At 46.5% G+C, this 17570-nt stretch overlaps 8 protein-coding genes across 8 annotated transcripts; 3 read left to right on the top strand and 5 right to left on the bottom strand.

The window, feature by feature from the left end:
- Positions 1 to 342: 342 nt before the first annotated feature.
- Positions 343 to 2397, top strand: K444DRAFT_543607 (uncharacterized protein; the record flags this gene model as incomplete). Its single annotated transcript, XM_024875976.1, has 2 exons — positions 343 to 2265; positions 2353 to 2397. 2 exons carry the CDS (start codon positions 343 to 345, stop codon positions 2395 to 2397), a joined length of 1968 nt encoding a protein of 655 aa, XP_024729302.1.
- Positions 2398 to 2662: 265 nt separating this feature from the next.
- On the bottom strand, positions 2663 to 3688 carry K444DRAFT_668865 (uncharacterized protein; the record flags this gene model as incomplete). Its single annotated transcript, XM_024887465.1, has 2 exons — positions 3416 to 3688; positions 2663 to 3341 (listed from the first exon to the last, which is right to left on the bottom strand). The coding sequence occupies exons 1-2, from the start codon at positions 3619 to 3621 to the stop codon at positions 2663 to 2665; spliced, it is 885 nt and encodes a 294-aa protein (XP_024729301.1). The 5' UTR covers positions 3622 to 3688.
- Positions 3689 to 4531: 843 nt separating this feature from the next.
- On the bottom strand, positions 4532 to 5554 carry K444DRAFT_600953 (glycoside hydrolase family 12 protein; the record flags this gene model as incomplete). The annotated part of the gene is made up of 3 exons (XM_024878646.1): positions 4532 to 5017; positions 5067 to 5191; positions 5256 to 5554. The coding sequence occupies 3 exons, from the start codon at positions 5552 to 5554 to the stop codon at positions 4608 to 4610; spliced, it is 834 nt and encodes a 277-aa protein (XP_024729300.1). The 3' UTR covers positions 4532 to 4607.
- A 744-nt stretch (positions 5555 to 6298) lies between these two features.
- On the bottom strand, positions 6299 to 7450 carry K444DRAFT_647283 (taurine catabolism dioxygenase; the record flags this gene model as incomplete). Its single annotated transcript, XM_024885314.1, has 2 exons — positions 6299 to 7179; positions 7231 to 7450. The coding sequence occupies 2 exons, from the start codon at positions 7448 to 7450 to the stop codon at positions 6299 to 6301; spliced, it is 1101 nt and encodes a 366-aa protein (XP_024729299.1).
- A 553-nt stretch (positions 7451 to 8003) lies between these two features.
- Positions 8004 to 10193, bottom strand: K444DRAFT_656456 (Arylsulphatase; the record flags this gene model as incomplete). The annotated part of the gene is made up of 5 exons (XM_024886084.1): positions 8004 to 8563; positions 8614 to 8723; positions 8781 to 9297; positions 9351 to 9844; positions 9893 to 10193. 5 exons carry the CDS (start codon positions 10191 to 10193, stop codon positions 8204 to 8206), a joined length of 1782 nt encoding a protein of 593 aa, XP_024729298.1. The 3' UTR covers positions 8004 to 8203.
- A 249-nt stretch (positions 10194 to 10442) lies between these two features.
- K444DRAFT_600944 (MFS general substrate transporter) lies at positions 10443 to 12679 on the top strand. The gene is made up of 5 exons (XM_024878645.1): positions 10443 to 10843; positions 10897 to 11116; positions 11165 to 11762; positions 11828 to 12449; positions 12497 to 12679. Exons 1-5 carry the CDS (start codon positions 10564 to 10566, stop codon positions 12565 to 12567), a joined length of 1791 nt encoding a protein of 596 aa, XP_024729297.1. The 5' UTR covers positions 10443 to 10563; the 3' UTR covers positions 12568 to 12679.
- Positions 12680 to 14464: 1785 nt separating this feature from the next.
- On the top strand, positions 14465 to 15305 carry K444DRAFT_636253 (uncharacterized protein; the record flags this gene model as incomplete). Its single annotated transcript, XM_024883973.1, has 3 exons — positions 14465 to 14540; positions 14599 to 15180; positions 15238 to 15305. The coding sequence occupies 3 exons, from the start codon at positions 14465 to 14467 to the stop codon at positions 15303 to 15305; spliced, it is 726 nt and encodes a 241-aa protein (XP_024729296.1).
- A 163-nt stretch (positions 15306 to 15468) lies between these two features.
- Positions 15469 to 16482, bottom strand: K444DRAFT_573157 (uncharacterized protein). Its single transcript, XM_024877387.1, has 2 exons — positions 15950 to 16482; positions 15469 to 15895 (listed from the first exon to the last, which is right to left on the bottom strand). The coding sequence occupies exons 1-2, from the start codon at positions 16432 to 16434 to the stop codon at positions 15637 to 15639; spliced, it is 744 nt and encodes a 247-aa protein (XP_024729295.1). The 5' UTR covers positions 16435 to 16482; the 3' UTR covers positions 15469 to 15636.
- Between the last annotated feature and the right edge of the window lie 1088 nt (positions 16483 to 17570).

The following is a 17570-nucleotide window of genomic DNA, read 5'->3' as shown; positions in this document are numbered from 1 at the left end:
GTCGCAGGTGAGAGAGACATCGCAGCCTTGCTCAAATCTTAGCCGGCGCATCATCGCTTGGCACACCGAAGCTTGACCTCGCTGCAAGAAAATGGTTTCTGCCAACCTCACTCGCTGTCAACAATCACAACCTCAACATCTCCTCGTCGCTCAACGCAGCCCGTCATGCTGCGCGCCTCACTTCGCTCGTCGAGGGCATTTGGGTACAAGCCCAGTGTAGCCAACGCTGGGCGTCAATGGCACGCGGTACAAGCAGGCCGGGTGGCCTCGGGAAGCTTGGTAGGAGCTCTGATGAAATTGAATACACTCAATTAAGAAGGAAGATGAAATGCTAACTACTTTATGTGTCTACAGAGAGGATACACCGATGGTGTTAAACCCAGCATCATCGACTCAAAGCCTATTGTCCTACCAGGATCTGCCAGCGCAAGCACATCTCAATCACTACCCCCGGGTTCTGTCGCAACCTCGAAGTTAGCTTCAACATCACCTACACCGGCCACTCCAAGCTCTACCTCTTCGATCCCTCCCCAGAATGTCCCTTTGACACCTCCTCCGCCTCCTGCCAGCACTCCTCCCCCACCACCTCCGCCCCCTAAGCCCCGCAAATTCTTCCGCAGGTTCTTCACCACAGTGTTTCTTCTCACGGTATTGGGGTACGGTGGAGGTGTATACTATTCAAGGGTTAATGACAATTTCCACGACTTCTTCACGGAATACATTCCATTTGGAGAGGATGCCGTGCTTTACTTCGAGGAGAGGGAATTCCGGAAACGATTCCCCAGGATTGCGAACCGGTCGGCGACTCCCAGGGATACTGGAAAGGAACAAACTATAGCCGCGAAGAGTGGCGTATCATGGAGAGTTGCGGAGGATAGCACTACGGGTGGCAGAAGACACTCAAATGCCACCAAGCCAGACACTCCTAAGCCCAAGGAAGCGATAAAAACTCCGGAAGAGACGAAACCAGAGGAGAAGATCACGGCTGTTGAGATCGCTAAGAAGGAAGCAAAAGCACCTGAACCCATCAAGCCCATAATTCCTGATGGGAAATCACCCGAGTCACAACCACCGGCCAAACCCGGTCATCCAATGATCACGGAAGCGGCAAGTGCGGCACCGAAGACAACAACTCCCGTCTCATTTGTGGCCCCCGAGGTTGATCAGCCGTCAAAGTTCCCACCGGAAGTCACTCGTATCGACCCGATCAATATCAAGGATGCGAATGAGCCTGTGGTCCAAGATTTGGTCAAAATTCTCAACGATATCATTGCGGTTGTTAATGCGGACAACTCGAATACCAAGTTCTCCAGCACCATTAACAAAGCGAAGAGTGAACTCACCAAGGTTGGAAGCAAGATTAAGACTCTGAAGGATAATGCAGAAAAGGACGCAGCAGCCAAGATCAAGGCCGAGAAAGAGGATTTTGACCGTGCTGCCAAGGAGCTGATCCGCCGAGTTGAGGCAGAGATGGCACACCAGCAATCAGAATGGCAAGAGGAGTATCAAACCGAACGCCAAAAGATCAAGGACAACTACGATGAAAAGCTGAAGGCTGAAATCGAGCGAGCAAAGGAGGTTCACGAGAAGCTCCGCCAGAACGAGCTACTCGAGCAAGCCGTCAAAATGAAGCAGAGATTCATCCAAGAAGTCAAAGACCGCGTGGAGGAGGAGCGCAACGGCCGCCTCGGCAAGCTCTCCGACCTCTCCAATACAGTCACCGAGCTCGAAAAGCTCACCACGGACTGGAACTCCGTTGTCGACTCCAATCTGAAGACGCAACACCTTCACGTAGCTGTTGAAGCCGTCCGCACTAATCTGGAGAAGAGCCAAGTCCCTCGCCCATTCGTCCGCGAACTCGCAGCCCTGAAAGAAATCGCCTTAGATGACCCCGTCGTCAACGCAGCCATCGCATCAATCAACCCTACCGCCTACCAACGCGGGATTCCCTCCTCTGCCCAATTGGTCGACCGTTTCCGTCGAGTCGCCACCGAAGTGCGGAAAGCGTCCCTCTTGCCTGAAGATGCAGGCGTCGCCAGCCATGCGTCGAGTTATGTCCTTAGCAAGATCCTGTTTAAAAAGAAGGGTCTCGCGACGGGTGATGATGTCGAGAGTATCTTGACGCGCACGGAGACTTTCCTTGAGGAGGGGGATCTGGATGGTGCGGCGAGGGAGATGAATGGGCTTAAGGGGTGGGCGAAGACATTGAGTAGGGATTGGCTGGGTGAGGTGAGGAAGGTGTTGGAGGTGCAGCAGGCGCTGGACGTAAGTCCCTTCCCTAAAATACCCCGTTCCTAATCCCCTCCTCTCAGACTATAACAGTGTTGGCGAAGTGTGCTAACGTGAGAACAGGTAATCGCAACAGAAGCTAGACTACAGAGCTTGAGGGTTGAATAGATGAAAGTGGGATTCCCTTTGTACAGGCATGGGAGAGGGAAAGGGTCTAGATGACGCTAGCTTGTATGAGATAAGTTACAAAATAGATGTGTATTGTATTCCAACTTGTTCTTCTTGCGTGCCACCCGCTGAATCTGAATGTTCCGCCCACTTGTCGGACAATTTGGGCAAGCGCCTATTGAACCGAATAATTCGTATTGGATTTTTGGCCATGCAGCTTTTCCTGGGCTCTGTCATTTGCACTGAGAGAAGCTCGAGATTCCGCTTATAGACTTCCCCTACGATCAGACGACCCATACATGTACCACCAATTGTCAAACCATTTGTCCAACCATCGCAAGGCCGTAACCTTTAATGCGAGCGCGACCACTACAATAGAGACCAAGGCAACCATAATATATCCCACGACCTCTACGTACGCAGCAACCACCAACGACAAGCACATTACCGCCCCCAGCTCCAATACATACACGACAGTCGCGAGACCCGTCGGCCCATCTTTTTTCTCTTCGTCTTCCTCAGCTGATTCATGCTTGAACTTCTGTGCTAGCGAAAAGGAAAGCGAGAGCACGATCATGAACAGCATCCAGCTAACAGCCAGCAGAATTCTCACCGTCGAGAGATCGAATCTTCCGTGCTGTGAGATCTCGTGTGGGTCTTTGATGTCGCTGATGATGAGCGCGAAGGTGATGGATGCTCCGAGCGCGGCTACGGTGCCGATGTTTCTGTAGAAGAAGTCTGCGTCGCTTTCGCTCTCGCCTCCTTTGCAACCGCAATTTGAGCACTTCTGAGATGGGGGAGCATTAGCTTTTCTGAGTTCGCTTGCTAGGTTTTGAAGTGCGTTTTCTAAGGCTGCTAGCGGTTTGGTATCGAACTCCGGTTGTTTGTAAAGTTGGGGTTGTTCTTTTTCAATTTGCTTCCCTTTCGTCTTGTCGTGCGGAATACTGTTCTCGCCTCAGAGACGTGATTGAAATAGAGGTGTGCAAGCGCTGAGCGGCAGATGCTAGGCAAGGCTCACCTTAAGGATTCGCCGTTCCCACCAGCACTGGAGCTACCGTTGGCATTGTGGACCTCGGTGATAGGGGCATGCGAGATATGTGCTTCGGTAGACTTAGTAGCAAGTCGTGAGACGAACATGCCAGAAGAATCGGTCAAAACCGGAAGCATGGCTATAGACTCGACAGCTCGCTCAGCAGCCCGTTCTTTTGCCTCGCCTTCTGCCATGTTGACAATCGGGGCAAAAACCGAGCTGCATGATGGATATCATTCCTATTTCTCAAGTGCTGCGTTGTTATATAGTAGGCTCCTTGGGGACTGAATGGCGGGGTAGCCCATGGCTTGCATGATGCAAGCCGCCATCGGCTCACCTGACTTTAATTGTCTCAGAGTACAGTAGCTTGCAGATTCAGTATCTTCGTTCCGGTGCGCCCAGCTTAGGGCGCCGGCTAGAGCGCTTGGCATGCGTCTAAGGGCCCGTTTGGAACAGATTCTACATTTTGATTGCTAGCAACTAGCGCTAGCTTTTAATTAATAATACCCAATAATCAACGCTAGTATTTGTATCAAGGGTCTGTTTTACACGAATACACGTCTTTTAAAATACTAATAATTACTAATATATATAATACTAGTATTTAGATATATTAAAGATATATTATTATATATAATCCTTAATAATTATTATAATTATAAAGGTTTAATATTATTTCTATTAACTTTAGTTTCTGTTTTTATCTTTACTAATCTATTATTTTACTTTTTTAATAATTAATAAATAATACTTAAAATTATAAAGTATTATATTTTAATATTATAAAAAATAAATATAATAAAAATAAAACTTTATATAAAAGATAACTATAAGTAAATCGAAACTAAATACTAAAAGCAAATATATATAATAAATAAGAGTAATATATAATTATAAATATATTAATTAATTATTAAAAAAAGTTACTTATTTAAAATTATAAAAAAAGCTAATTATTTTATATGTTTTTATTAAATTATATAATAATAAGTATGTTTTTTATTATATTACTATAATTAAAACTATTAAAAGTAATATCATTTTTTTATATAAAATACAGCTTATTATATTATAATATTTATTTTTTATTAAAATATAAAGTAGCTCTTTGTAAGTAACTTATATTACATGTGTATATGGCTTTTAGTAAGTAAGCTGCCTAGTATTAGTAGAGACAAGCTTAATGGCTAGTTGACCCAATATCAATCTGTAAGGCCAAAGTTGCGTTCATGATCGCATTCCCGTAGAAGAACTCGGTACCAGCATTGCCAACATTGACATATGTGTCTTCTGTGAATTTCCCAAGCGCAACCAAAGCCAATAACCAGTCCTTCAAATCGCCCGAGAATGACCCCTCAAACTGCGTATTGGGAAGCATGCTACTGACGGTGATGCCAGTGTCTGTGTTGACATCCTCATACAGCTCCCATGATGTTCCGAACAAGTCATCGATAATTGCAGAGGGACCTTTGCCCCAGCCGATTGGGAGCTGTCCGCCTTCATACTGTAGCCACAGCATCAGCTCTCGGGACGAGTTCGAGGTCGAATCGCCTTTGATATTGTTGGTCATGAAGTCGTAACAGACATTGCCTAGCTTCTTATAAATATAGGTACAGCACAACTGGATGAGACAGGATACCTTTGAAAGCTGTGGTATTGGTGCGAGTCCAATCATAAGTGGTGGGGATAGAACCAATGCTGGAGAGCGTGACTTCAAGGTTCTGAGTGAGACCGACAAAGGAGTATCCTTTTGGGACATTGTTCCTATTTTAGTGATTGGAGTTAGCAGTTGCTCTCAAGGCTGTCTGCAGATAGGAGAAGAGCTCACGTGCTCTCGATATATTCGATGTCAGTCTCACTATTCCAGAGCACTTCCTGGGTTCCACTGCTACTCGTGGTCATTTTATCGTAATAAGTGCATTGGGTGCCCACCATCTTGGCGGCATTGTAAAGCATATTATAGACTATCCATGGCGAGTTCTGGAGAATTATATAATCGTAGTCGCCGCAGAGATCGATGGACGCCTGGGCTCGAGGAACGAGTTGAGAGAATGTGGGAAGAGCAAGAACTGGCCCTATTGATGAGAGAGCCGCCAGGGCGAGGAAATTGCTATGCTGGAAATGCATTTTGAAAAAACTTAAAGAATGTATATGGTAAGATGAGAATTGGAGCTGCTCGACAGCGAGAAGATAGTCTTGAAAATTTGAAAGCACTGGCTTCCCAAACCCTTTAAGAAGAGGAAAATTTATGTCCCATGCATGGAGAAATTACGAGCCCCATCCTCATCGGCACGAGCGATCAGCCACTAGCAGCCGCGGCCTTGGGACCAACTGTGGCTCTCTCAATCCAGGGGCAAGGGAGGAGAAACAAATAACCGGAGTCAGAAAAGGGACAGCAAACAATGAAGAAATATTTACTTGAAGCAATATCTGGAGATGGGTCCCCTGGACTGGAGTTTCAACTTGATTGCAAGCCGACGGAAGGAAATTTGCAGCATTTATATGAAACAAAGCCACGTGACTGCAAAATCCAAGGGGTGTCTGACAACATCCACGTTCGCGAAAATCGGAATATCAATATCCTGTGGTGCAGACGTGATTGAACTCCTTCGAGTTCTTCTCTTGTGGTGTTTCTGAGGCTTGCGGTTCTCTGGAAATTACGCCCCGGAAACTAGAGATCTCAGCACATCCTCGAGCAGTGAGCATTATTTGTCAGGAGCCTTTGGTAGCTTCATGCATATTGAGTATTCGAATTGAGGAATAACAACAAATAACCAAAATAAAACAAATTGCAGAACAAGACTAGCACACCAAAGTTGCTGAAATTCCGATTATCCTCCGTGTCCAAGAACCAAGGTTTCTGTCGCCAGCTTAAGCCTTAGCCGCCAAGGCTTCCCTTCTGCTCTTGCTCTCAGGATCGAAGAAAGGCTTCTCGCCAATACTGACAGTGCGAACACCGTATCTCTCCCCTTGATCCTCGATGTCATATGTAGCAGTATGGAATGTAGACCTGTTATCCCAGATCGCGATATCATTTGGATTCTTCCACTTGAATCTAACCTGCAAGTCATGGTTATCAACCAGCAACCTGCTAAACCACCTCAACAATGCCTTGCTCTCCAACTCAGTAATATCATTGATATGACTGATGTGTCCCCCGACAGGGAAGATACTCTTCCAACCAGTAACAGGGTTCGTGCGAACCACAGGATGCACGGCGGTAAGCTCTCGTCCAACATTCTCAGGGGCACCACGCGGCTTATCATAGATCGTAAAACCACCACGTTCAGCAGCTTCAATGAAACCAGGTTGACTGAAAGTAGTCGTCAAGCCCTCAAGGAACTTCTGATAAGGCGCAGAAATCCGGTCATAAATCTCATACCCACTCGCCCAAAGCGTATCACCTCCAGTCTTTGGCAAGTTCACAAGTCTCAAAGACGAGTAGTCTGCAGGAACAGGCTCGAAAGCAATGTCGGAGTGCCATTGTCCACTGTTCTGCTTCTTGGATTGTGTGGCGATGGACAACTTTCCTGCGTCTTTGTAGATTTTCTTGTTCAATTCGGAGTCGATGGTGCTGATTTCGGGGTCTGTGACACGGTATCCCTCGCGCTCCGAGTTGAGGATGGGGTGGATGTGGAGGCCCGAGGTGGAGGGCTTTCCAGAGGCGAGACCGATGCGTTGGATGAGTTCCTTTTGTAGGTCTGCTGTCAGGTTGTCTTGGGCTCGGAAGAAGACAACTCCGCGTTGGGAGACTGGAATGTGTTAGACTTTCTGGATTTGAGGAATTGGGGAAGAGAATCTACTGGTCAGAGCAAGCTCTCGGAGAAGTTCCTCGGAGTTTGGTGCCTGGAGCAAGGACACGAGGTTGACGTGAGGGTACTCTCTGCCAATCACTGGCGTCACCTCAATATGCTCATCCTGGTCCAAGGATCCTGTGTTCTTCACCCACGGCTTCGTGCCTGCGACTTTCCCTGGATGGATTGCGGTGGTGGCTCGGGCGGGTTCGGTTGCTGAGGGGGCCATGATTGTTGAGATGTTGTCTCTTGCGGCTTGGGTATCGCTTGGGGTGGATAGTTGTGAAGGTGTATGACTTGCGTGATCGTCTTGAGGGAAAGGCAACTGGAAATCATAGTTAAGGCTGTGGAGAAAACTGGAGATATATGTGCAAATTTATGCAGGGAAACAGGAGCTTGGCCTGGACTTTCCCCTCCTTCGCAGTAGTGGGTCAGTGGAAGGCGTTATTTGTTTCCCCGATAGCAAATGGTAACATTTTCAAGTTTTAGATAAAATTTGAGTCGTTTTTGTCACCGATAAGGCCATCTTTGTACATAATATCTTGTGGTGGGGTGAAGGTTGAGGTTGCTTGTCCCTCTTGCCCGCTAGCGAGGCTGGGCGAGCTGGGATTATATTGTGGAATTTTAAGCCCATATCACATCATACATAGAGCCACGGGCAACCCAACATGCTCTGTCAGCAAGTGAGGTTAATCTTAAAAAGTCACCCAATCGGACAGCGTAAACTCTAATTCAATTTAGAGAAAGAACGAAACAAGGATCTGGGGAATGACGGCAGCCATGCAGCAGAAAACGCAATCCGTATTACAAGAGCTTCGATTGGCGAGGGCACGGATTCTATGAACGGAGGATATTAACCCCTATCTCCAGATTCCAGAATAGTGACGCTTCTTTCTTTTTCGATCCGTCTCCCAAGCCCATGGTGCCGGTAGCCGGGTCCGTCCCAACTCGAAGATCCTTTGACTGGGCCTGAGTCTAACGTTTAGAGCTCTCCATTTGCCAGCCAATCGTTACCCAGCCCCTCATGAAACACAACTGCTTCCTGTGGTCCTTCACTCTCAAGAATATATCCCAGCTCACATTTCTCAAAGCTAACTGAAGCAGAAACACTGGCATAGAAACTGTCGTATCTCTTGTTTAAAGCTCCATGGAGGGTCTTCACGTTGCCGGCTGGGTGAATGACGGACCATGGCTGAACACATGTGCGCCCTTTACAGCTCTTGGTAACCATCAACAATGTGTCCAATCTGGGGAGTAGTTTGGAGACAGGAACACCGAGAATTGTAATTTCAGACTCAGATGAAGAGGTGGGGTATATGTTATTCAGTTGGCCAGGATCAGTCTAGTTTGAGTCAGCGGAACAGAATTTGATTTGGGATGCAAACCATATACTGTCAAGTCATACAACTCGTGTTCGTTGGTGCACCAAACCGAATAGTATAAGTTGTACTTTGGTCCCACAACTCTCAATGCTTTGTAGGTATTATTTGGTCCGTAGTCCACTGCAATTACTCTGGTCAATTCTTTGCACGATTTTATGAGATATTTGAAATACATACCAATTTTCCCGTCGTCAAGTGAAAATCTATGCTTTCCTTCGGGAATAATCCGTCCCCAAAACTCAACGTTGACATGTTCCTGTCTCTCCTTTTTGGCATTTTCAAGTTGCTTCTTGTTAAGAGGGACGGGGCTTCCATCTAAACCATCCCAGCCCCATTTTGCTCCCGCAATCTTCAAGAAAGTAGGAGCTAGATCTGTTTGCGCTGTCACGACTTGCGATTCGCCAACTGGAACTCCTGGGCCTCGGACGATGAGAGGGATGTTGATATCTTCTTCAAACCCACATTCTTTGCCAGGGTTGAGTCGGTGCTGGGAAATATGGTACCCATTATCGGTTGTGTAGAAGATATATGTGTTGTGCAGAATTCCAGCATCCTCCAGTCGTGTAACAACACCTTCGACCAGTTCGTCAACGGCTTGAAGAGTTTGTAACCTGGCCCGGTAGAAGTCGTCGTTGTATTCAATCACTTCGTCAGTCAATTTCGCTAGTCGTTTGATCCATGAAGCTCCGCCGGGCTGGTCCCAGTTAGCTTTTGTCTCCGACATAGGGATTTATCGATGAAAAGAACCTTTTCGGGGTTGAAATTTGATCGTCTGGGAACTTTGACATCTGGAAACAGGTGTTTATGTCTTTCGGCCGAGATTGGAGCAGTCATGCGAATCTCTTTCAACGCAGCTTCAGGGGTTCCGGTTACAGGAAAGGGATCCACATTCGAGTGTGGAGCCATTGGTGCCACAGTTAAGAAAAATGGCTTTCCAGACTGGACCCCCTCTTCGAGAAGACCATAAGCTTTTCCTGCCAAAACATCGGTTGAATATTGGCCTTCGTGGCTGACTGGAGGATATTGGTTCCGCTGGAATGAAGCATTGAGATATTGGTAGGTATGTGGATCAAGAAGAAAATCCGAGGATGTCCAACCTGCTGGGTGTGGACTGTTCCAATTCTCAATGGTATGTGCATTGAAAAGCTTCCCGGTATAATATGTGCTGTAACCTGCTGCTTGGAGCCATAATGGAAGCCAGTTTCTGTTAAACCCCTGGGCGACGAATTTTGGGTATCCTCCTGGGATGGTGATTAGCCAAAGCTTGGGAGGGGTTCAAGGACACTCACCATATGGAGGGAAAACATCAGTTACATTAGTGTTGTGGGCATTTCGTCCAGTCCAGAGGGTGACTCGTGATGGGCAGCAGATAGCAGTCGAGCAGTAATGGTGTTTGTAAAAAGTTCCGTGGTCAATGACTTGCTTCTTTAACAACGGCATGTAGTCTACCGAGTCCATGTGAAGATCTTGATCATCAGTTAAAATTACCACGATGTTGGCCCGCCCATCTCCGTTGGGAGCAATTGGCTGCTGTCTCCTGCCACTGATGGCGGTAACCAGCACAGTGACAAGGCCTAGGAATAGCTTCATTATGCTGAGTTTCCTGCCGAAAGTATTGCGGGTCCCAATTGAAGAACAAAATCGCCCTCGGAGAAAAATCTCAAGGTTGTTCCGGGAGAAAGCAAAGAGATGGCAGGCATAGAAAGCGAGCGGGGAACCCCAATTGCCGTCCTGCAGGCGGGCTCAATTTGGGTGGGGTATGGCGTATTGCGTGCTGGAACATATGCGAGCTCGCCATCCCTACGTCCCCAACATCTCGCTCGGCCCCCCTCTTGATAACGGACGAGCTCCGTGTGAGATGCAGAAGTAACTCCGACTTCGGGAGCGTTATCAAGTGACTCGCGCTTCCTGCCTGCAGGAAACCATAAAGTGCACATTCTTTGCATTGACGGGTGACCTCATGGAGAACGCAGATCTGGAGTGGGATGGAATGGCTTTCCAATCTCCTCGACCTACTGGTGTTCCTGATAATGATGATTCAATCAACACATCATCGGAATCCTCCGAGTCAATTTCAGAGAGACGTTCTCTCCTTGGGAAGGACAGCAAGCAGGTTGGAAACTATGGGGCCCCAGAAATCCCAGGAGAGCAACAGGATGTGGTTGCTGAAAATGGTGGGACAACTGAAGTGCAGCATACACCCGGGGCAATTGCTGCTGTCATTAGTGTCCTACTCGTTGGTGAAGATTCTCTTTCAATTGCTCGGTTAGATCTACTAATATCTTCTTCGAAGGTGTCTTTATTTCAAACGCTGATGGCAGTCTTGTCCTGGCCACATACGGAATCATATCATCTGAATTTGGTGCTTTCGGGGATGCAAGTTGGCTGACGACCGGTTTTGCGCTGAGCGTATGTGCAATACAACCACTCACTGGCAAATTGAGTGACATCTTCGGTCGAAAGGGGGTGCTCCTCACCTCCTATGTTCTCTTCAGTATCGGGTGTGGTGTAGTGTAAGTTTCCCAGCACACTTGGACGAACTTGAACTTATACAAGTTTAGGGGAGTTGCGTCGTCGATGTCGCATGTCATTCTTGGTAGAGTTATAAGTGGTTTGGGAGCAGCAGGAATGACTGTCATTGTCTCCATTGTGATCACTGATCTTGTTCCTATACGCCAGGTCGCTGCCTGGAGGAGTTATGTCAACGTCTTCCACATCTTTGGGCGAAGTGTTGGTGGACCCCTGGGCGGATTTTTAGCTGATACCGTTGGTTGGAGGTGGTCTTTTCTCGGCCAAGTACCTCTCACTTTCCTCGCTATTTTGCTCGTGGCTATCAAGCTCCCAGCTTCGGAATCAGCAAAACCTCAACTTAAAGGCCAGCCATCAAAACTTCGACGAGTTGACTTCATTGGGTCTCTGTTATTGGCTTCCACCATGCTCTCGTTGCTTGGCTCTTTCAGCTTGGCAAGTGGAACCTTATCGTGGTCACATCCTCTCGTAATTAGTCTCCTCCTGGGATCCGTTCTCTTGGCATTTCTGTTTATCACATACGAGCTTAAGGTACCATTGGAGCCTGTATTCCCGCCGACATTGTTGATCCAGAGGGATGTTGCAACTCAATACCTCATCATAGCATTGCAAACTGCCGCACAGCTCTCAGTGAGTTCACAGCTCTACAATATATTCTGTTCTCATGCTCCTTGCGTTCTGACAAACACCTATAGATGATGTTTTCCGTTCCCCTGTACTTCCGAGTTACGAAAAACATCTCCAACGCCGAAGCTGGCTCCCATCTTCTCCCTGCAGTGCTAAGCAACACATTCGGCAGTCTCTTCACAGGGTTCATAATTCAACGAACAGGACGCTACAAGCTGCTCACAATCTTGGCATCAACTTGCGCCTCTGTTTCGTACGCATTGTTGATCATTCGATGGACTGGAAATACTTCTTGGCTGGAGAGTTTGGAAATCATGCCAAGTGGTTTTGGTATGGGCCTCGCCTTTTCCGCGACATTCGTTGCTCTGCAAAGCAGTGTGAAGCGAGAGGAAATTGCCATTTCTACAGGAGGTTTGTACACCGCGTCTGCGATCGGGATGGTAGTTGGCATTGCAGCTTCCAGTACTGTGCAGCTGGGTAGTCTTCGAGCTGTTCTTGAGGTGAACTTGAGGAATATCAGCGGAGCCAAAGAGGTGTTTGAGATTTGCTCTGATTTTGAGGTTCATTTTTCTAACTTGGACCAGATTATTGCTGAAGTCATTTCGAATGTTTCCAGTGTTGCGAAGCTGGATGAGCCAGTGAGACAGCTTGTGATAGGGAGCTATGTTAAAAGTCTAGAGTATAGTCACAGTAAGTCATTAGCTCAAGTTGAAGAGAAAAACTGACATTAGATGCAGTGGTATCACTGGGATGTTCACTGATTGCTCTGTTGATCGCATTTACGATCCGGGAGCATCCATTGAATTAGACTATTAGAGACTTATATCCACTGGTAAACGGCTTATTATCCCTCAAAACTAAAGCATAGATTTCCAGACACTGTTAATAAGAAGCAAATGAATAGATGTGAAAATAAAGCCAAAAAGTTTTGATTCGGTCATGTGTACTGAGAAAAAGTTTCGAAGCTTTTTAACACTAAGTGCTAAACACATGTTCGCGGCCATCAGAACCTGGTCTCAGAACTCTACGAGTCATACGTATTTCAACATCAGGGTCAGGTGCGGCAGCCCCTGTACCGGCAAGCGCAGTGTGTCAAAAAAGTAATCAAGGTATTCCGAATATTCATGAATATTCATGATTAGCTTGAATAGAATATAATTACCGCAATGCTTAAATAATTTGATTAGATTAGAATATATAATCATGAATATTCATGAATACTTTGATTACTCTACACGTGACCATTGCACGTGATACGCTAGCCTAATTAAGTAGAGGTCCCGCTCTAGTGTCTCCTTAGCGCCACCTCGCTGCCTAATTAGTGGGTCGAAAGCCTTGCAAAGACGATGCTAGATCGGGAGCCATACCTAATTAGGTTAGTATATCACGTGAGACAGTCACGTGTATAGTAATCAAAGTATTCATGAATATTCATGATTACCTCAATTTGAATCTGATTAGAATATAATTAGTGGGTATTTTTGATGAATAAATTAGATTACTAGCCAGTATTCTAATCTAATCTATTCATTTGACACACTGGGCAAGCGCGATGTTGTAGCCGTTTTCCAAAATTCCCAGCCGTGGCCGGGGTTTCCTCATCCCCTGGACTTGGTGGATTGGTGAAGTCGTTTGCTTCTTGGCGAAGTCTTTCCGCTTCTCCGAGTTGTGTTGCTCTTCCGAAGTGTAAGTTGCGGTAGGTACTACAACCAACGTTGGTGAGAGGATCGGGTAATCAAAACTATTGCGAAGGGGTAACTTACGATGTGGAGGGGCTGGAGCTTTCTTATGTCTCTTCGTCTTCCCCTACCTGGTGCTACCAGCCTTTCTGGCGTCTCACGACGCTTAGTTGGCATGCTCGCGAGAGGAGGCAGGCATTACAATCACCAGCTAGATAAATTCGTGCACTAGAGCAGTTCTCTGGTGTCTCTTCAAGAAGGGAACTGTAAAGATATTCCTCAACAAGAATATCGCGCGACTCATGGAGATGTAGACGAGGGAGGGTGTTGTATAAGTTTGTCCAGGTGCGCGCGCTCCCAAAATTTTGATGTCGGGAAAAAATACAAACTCACTTTGCATTATCCCGGATTGAAAGTTACCACTGAAATTGAATGTAAAGGATTCGCCTTAGCGTTCCCTCCCCTCTTGAAGCTTAGCAACCCGTTTACTACTCTCGAGGTAACAGATTTTGTCCCACGTAACGCTTCAAAACTTTGACACTTCAATAAAAGCTAAAGGTCCATCCATCGTATCAAGGGATAAACTTTATCTTAGTTAATTCCGTTTCCTTAGTTTGATCTGAAGTAAGTCTACGAATTATCTGGACTCGTTAAAGTGTTTGAGTCTTGTTCGGGGGAAAACGTCAATAATACCGAGGAAGAACAAAATACAAGTTCATAATGCTGGTTCGTGACAGATGAATAAAACTGAACTCAAAACTTTCAATTGAAGCCTTGTTGTTCATGGCAGCTTGTTATTTTGACCAAGCAATTCACTTTGAGGGCATTCAAATTTTCTGGGTTAACTCGCCTTGAAAGTGAAACGAAGAGGTGTTTTTTCAATGGGTAGAATTTTAACCTTCTCACCTTATCTACACTCCACAAATTCAATCCTGGCAGTTTATTCAGAGTCTCCCTCCGAAAGGAGGTCCGATTTAGCTGGACTGCCGCCAACCAATCTTCCCTTTCGCCACTCAACCTTGAACAATGGCTTCGAGTCGCAAAAAGAGAGTGGCCAATCCTCCGACAGGAAAAGGCACAAAGACGAAGAAAACTGAACCATGTGAGCTCTTCAGCTCTTCTTCAATCGTCACATTCCTGAAAGACTAACATATGCATAGCTCCACAAGCCCCTAGGTCACCGAACCCCTTTCCCACCAAAGCCCTCATCAAGATCTTCCGAAACCTCGATGCCATCACCGCCACCTCTTTCCGTCTAGTATGCCACAAATTTGAGGATATCTATCTCACGCACCACGCGGAGATATTCAAACACCACAAGCTCCCACTCCGCCTCGAAACCCGCATTCGGTATGCCGACGACACGTCTCAAACCCTGATGGCTTGCTTGAAGTCGTGGATGCCAAAACATCTCGTCTACGACGATTTTGCTGAGAAATTCGTCACGGTCGACAATCTGGGCAAAACATTTCTCCTGGAAATCGATGCGTTGGATCTTGAGAAGAAGGCGAGGCGGGAGTGGCGCAAGACACTGAATGAGGAGAAGCGAAAGCTCATCGACGAGAAACGCGAGTTCATGGAAGCCTTAGATCTGAGTACCGACAATATGGACTTCAAGTGGGAATTGCAAGCTCTGGGGGTTGATAGTATGGATTTAGAGCCTGAGACTGAGAGCGATAGTGATGAGGAAGGCATGCAGACGGCGTTTCCTCGCCGTGGAATCAATACTATTGTGAAGGAGGGTATGTGAGCGTCATGGTATGCTATTAAGGGCAATGATCGCGTGAAAGGCATATCAGATATCGAATCCCAAGAGCCTAAGAAGCACCAACACTGTTTGGAGGCACGTGCTAAACAAACGAAGTGAGGTCTTAGAAAGGCTTTGCGGGTCCCGGTACTCGCACGACAATGAAGAAAGGAAATTAAACTGCTTTTTGTCTCGAGATACCCAAAGTCAATTGTTGAGTTTCTTTATTTTGGGTGATTTTCACGGTACCTGAAGCAGTTCATCGGCTTACTTGCATATTGAACGGAATTCTATGCATTGAACGTTCCTAAGACGTAGGTATGCCAGCGAAAGAAAAATGGCACCGGATTGTTGATCCATAAATCTGATTATCAGCAACCCCGGTAGCTCTTGCATATTGCAACTTTCTATACCCTCACGTGGTAAATGTCCTCCTCTATACATTCCTTCTTCAATCAGGATACTTCAAGAGTATTCCGGAGATTACATTAGGGGGCTCGTCCTCATCTTGAATACTAAACCTCAAAACTTCCTTGAAACCCATCGAAAGATACAAACCCAACCCACGGGTGTTAGCAACAACACCTGTTTTGACCTCCTCACTCTCTGCAACTGCAATGCCCCAACTCAACAATGACCTTGCATGACCACGACGCCAGTACGCTGGATGTATAGCTACTAATTCAATGACCATACGGCCTTGAAAGTGCCTGTTCAAAATATCAGCATCCCCGCCATCGCTTCGGAAGAAAAGAACGTCTGACTTCTCTTCTTGCGCAGACACGGCTTCATAAACAGGAGAACCTGGCATATATTTGTCTCTGCCAAGACCTCCGTCAAACACTGGCCTGTTGTCTGCTGCCAAATCCTCATGATCCATGAATTGCCCAATGTATTTCGACCCAGGGGGCAATTTCCAAGCCGCAAATCCAACGATCACTGAGTCTCCAGCTTGGAAAGCCTTCTCGCCTTGGTTTGTCACTATTGTGGCTCCAGTCTTGCTGTTCTCATCCGGTTGGTACGAATCTTCAACAACACCTAGAATAAATTCTGGGTCTCGGATGATGTCCGCAAATCTTTTCGCAAATGATTTGATGGTATCTTCGGGATATTGAGCGTGATATCTTCGCTCCCACTCAAAAGCTGGCGAATAGAAGAAGCCTGCTGTTGCAACGGCGCTCGTTCGAGGGACGTCTTTGATTGTAGCAAGCCGTAAAATAACGCCGGAGGGTAGACCGATTGAGACCATGATCCCTGGAAACAATAAAAGAAGGCGCAGTGCAATGAGTGAAGAAGGGGAACTTTGGAAATATATTTGTCTTGAATATGAGTCTGAAGTTGCACACCATCTCTTAAGAACATTTTGCCGGCTGAGCTCAGCACTAATTCATTCCCTGCTGATATGCAGATATGCTGCATACAGCGGCCTTTCTTTTGTCACACCCTGTCAAATAGAACCTATCACATCAGATAGAGACTTGGAGCAATTTTCCGATAAAGGCAGGTATCCCAGAAAGCGGGTTCAAATTGCCTTGTTTTTTGTGCTGTCAACATTGGCGACTAGACTTTTTAATTATTCAGGGACATAATTGTTCGGGAACAAGAGCTAGAGAATACGGCCACTATGCGGATGCCAGGCAGAAACGTTTTCGAGTGGCTAACAGCTTCAAATTTCATTACTGCAGTGCTGGTTTACTTGACCTTACAACTGCAACCAGTTTTCGGCGACGATATCCCCATGCCCCCGTGTAGGGTGGTAGAAGATAATGTTTCCCACTATGAAGATAGAATTTGGTGGCTCAGGGACTCAGGGTCGGGTTTTGAAGAAGCCCGACACTGTAAAGAGGACAATAGAAAGGAGCAGCAGTCACAAAGACTCGAAGGACTTAGAAAGGATGGCATTGTGGGCTCAACGCAAGAACTCCTCGATGCTTCTAACTCCATCGCAAACCACACGATATCTCGCCAATGAAAGTTCACATCCAAGTAGAGGATGTGCGTGAATGTGTCCAAGTCATTTCTAGTATACACTGGCTGTCCAGTTTCTGCCTGCTCGGGCCAGAATATAAGTGTCCAGCTACAACTGCATCGCCCGCTATCGGCACATTCCTTTCCGATTATATCAATAGTAAACTGGCGCCAATATACCTTATCTTGCTTTCCCAGTTTCTGGAATGCGTCGAGTCTACCGGAAACAAGATTAGTAATTATCTTCGCACTATTATAGAACTCGAAATGCTCTTGCCCGAATTCTTGCTTGAGCTAGTTTAGTAGAAACGTTTTACCGGATCCGGAAATTCCGTATAAGCCCATAACTACTGCTTTGTTATTAGAAGCAAACCAGTAGTGAGGGGCTATTAATTGATTTAGCTGGGGATCTGTTAT

The sequence above is a fragment of the Hyaloscypha bicolor genome (assembly GCF_002865645.1).
Source record: "Hyaloscypha bicolor E unplaced genomic scaffold K444scaffold_175, whole genome shotgun sequence".
Taxonomy (NCBI): domain Eukaryota; kingdom Fungi; phylum Ascomycota; class Leotiomycetes; order Helotiales; family Hyaloscyphaceae; genus Hyaloscypha; species Hyaloscypha bicolor.
The sequence above is the reverse complement of the archived record's forward strand: the minus strand, read 5'-3'. Positions and strand labels throughout refer to the sequence as shown.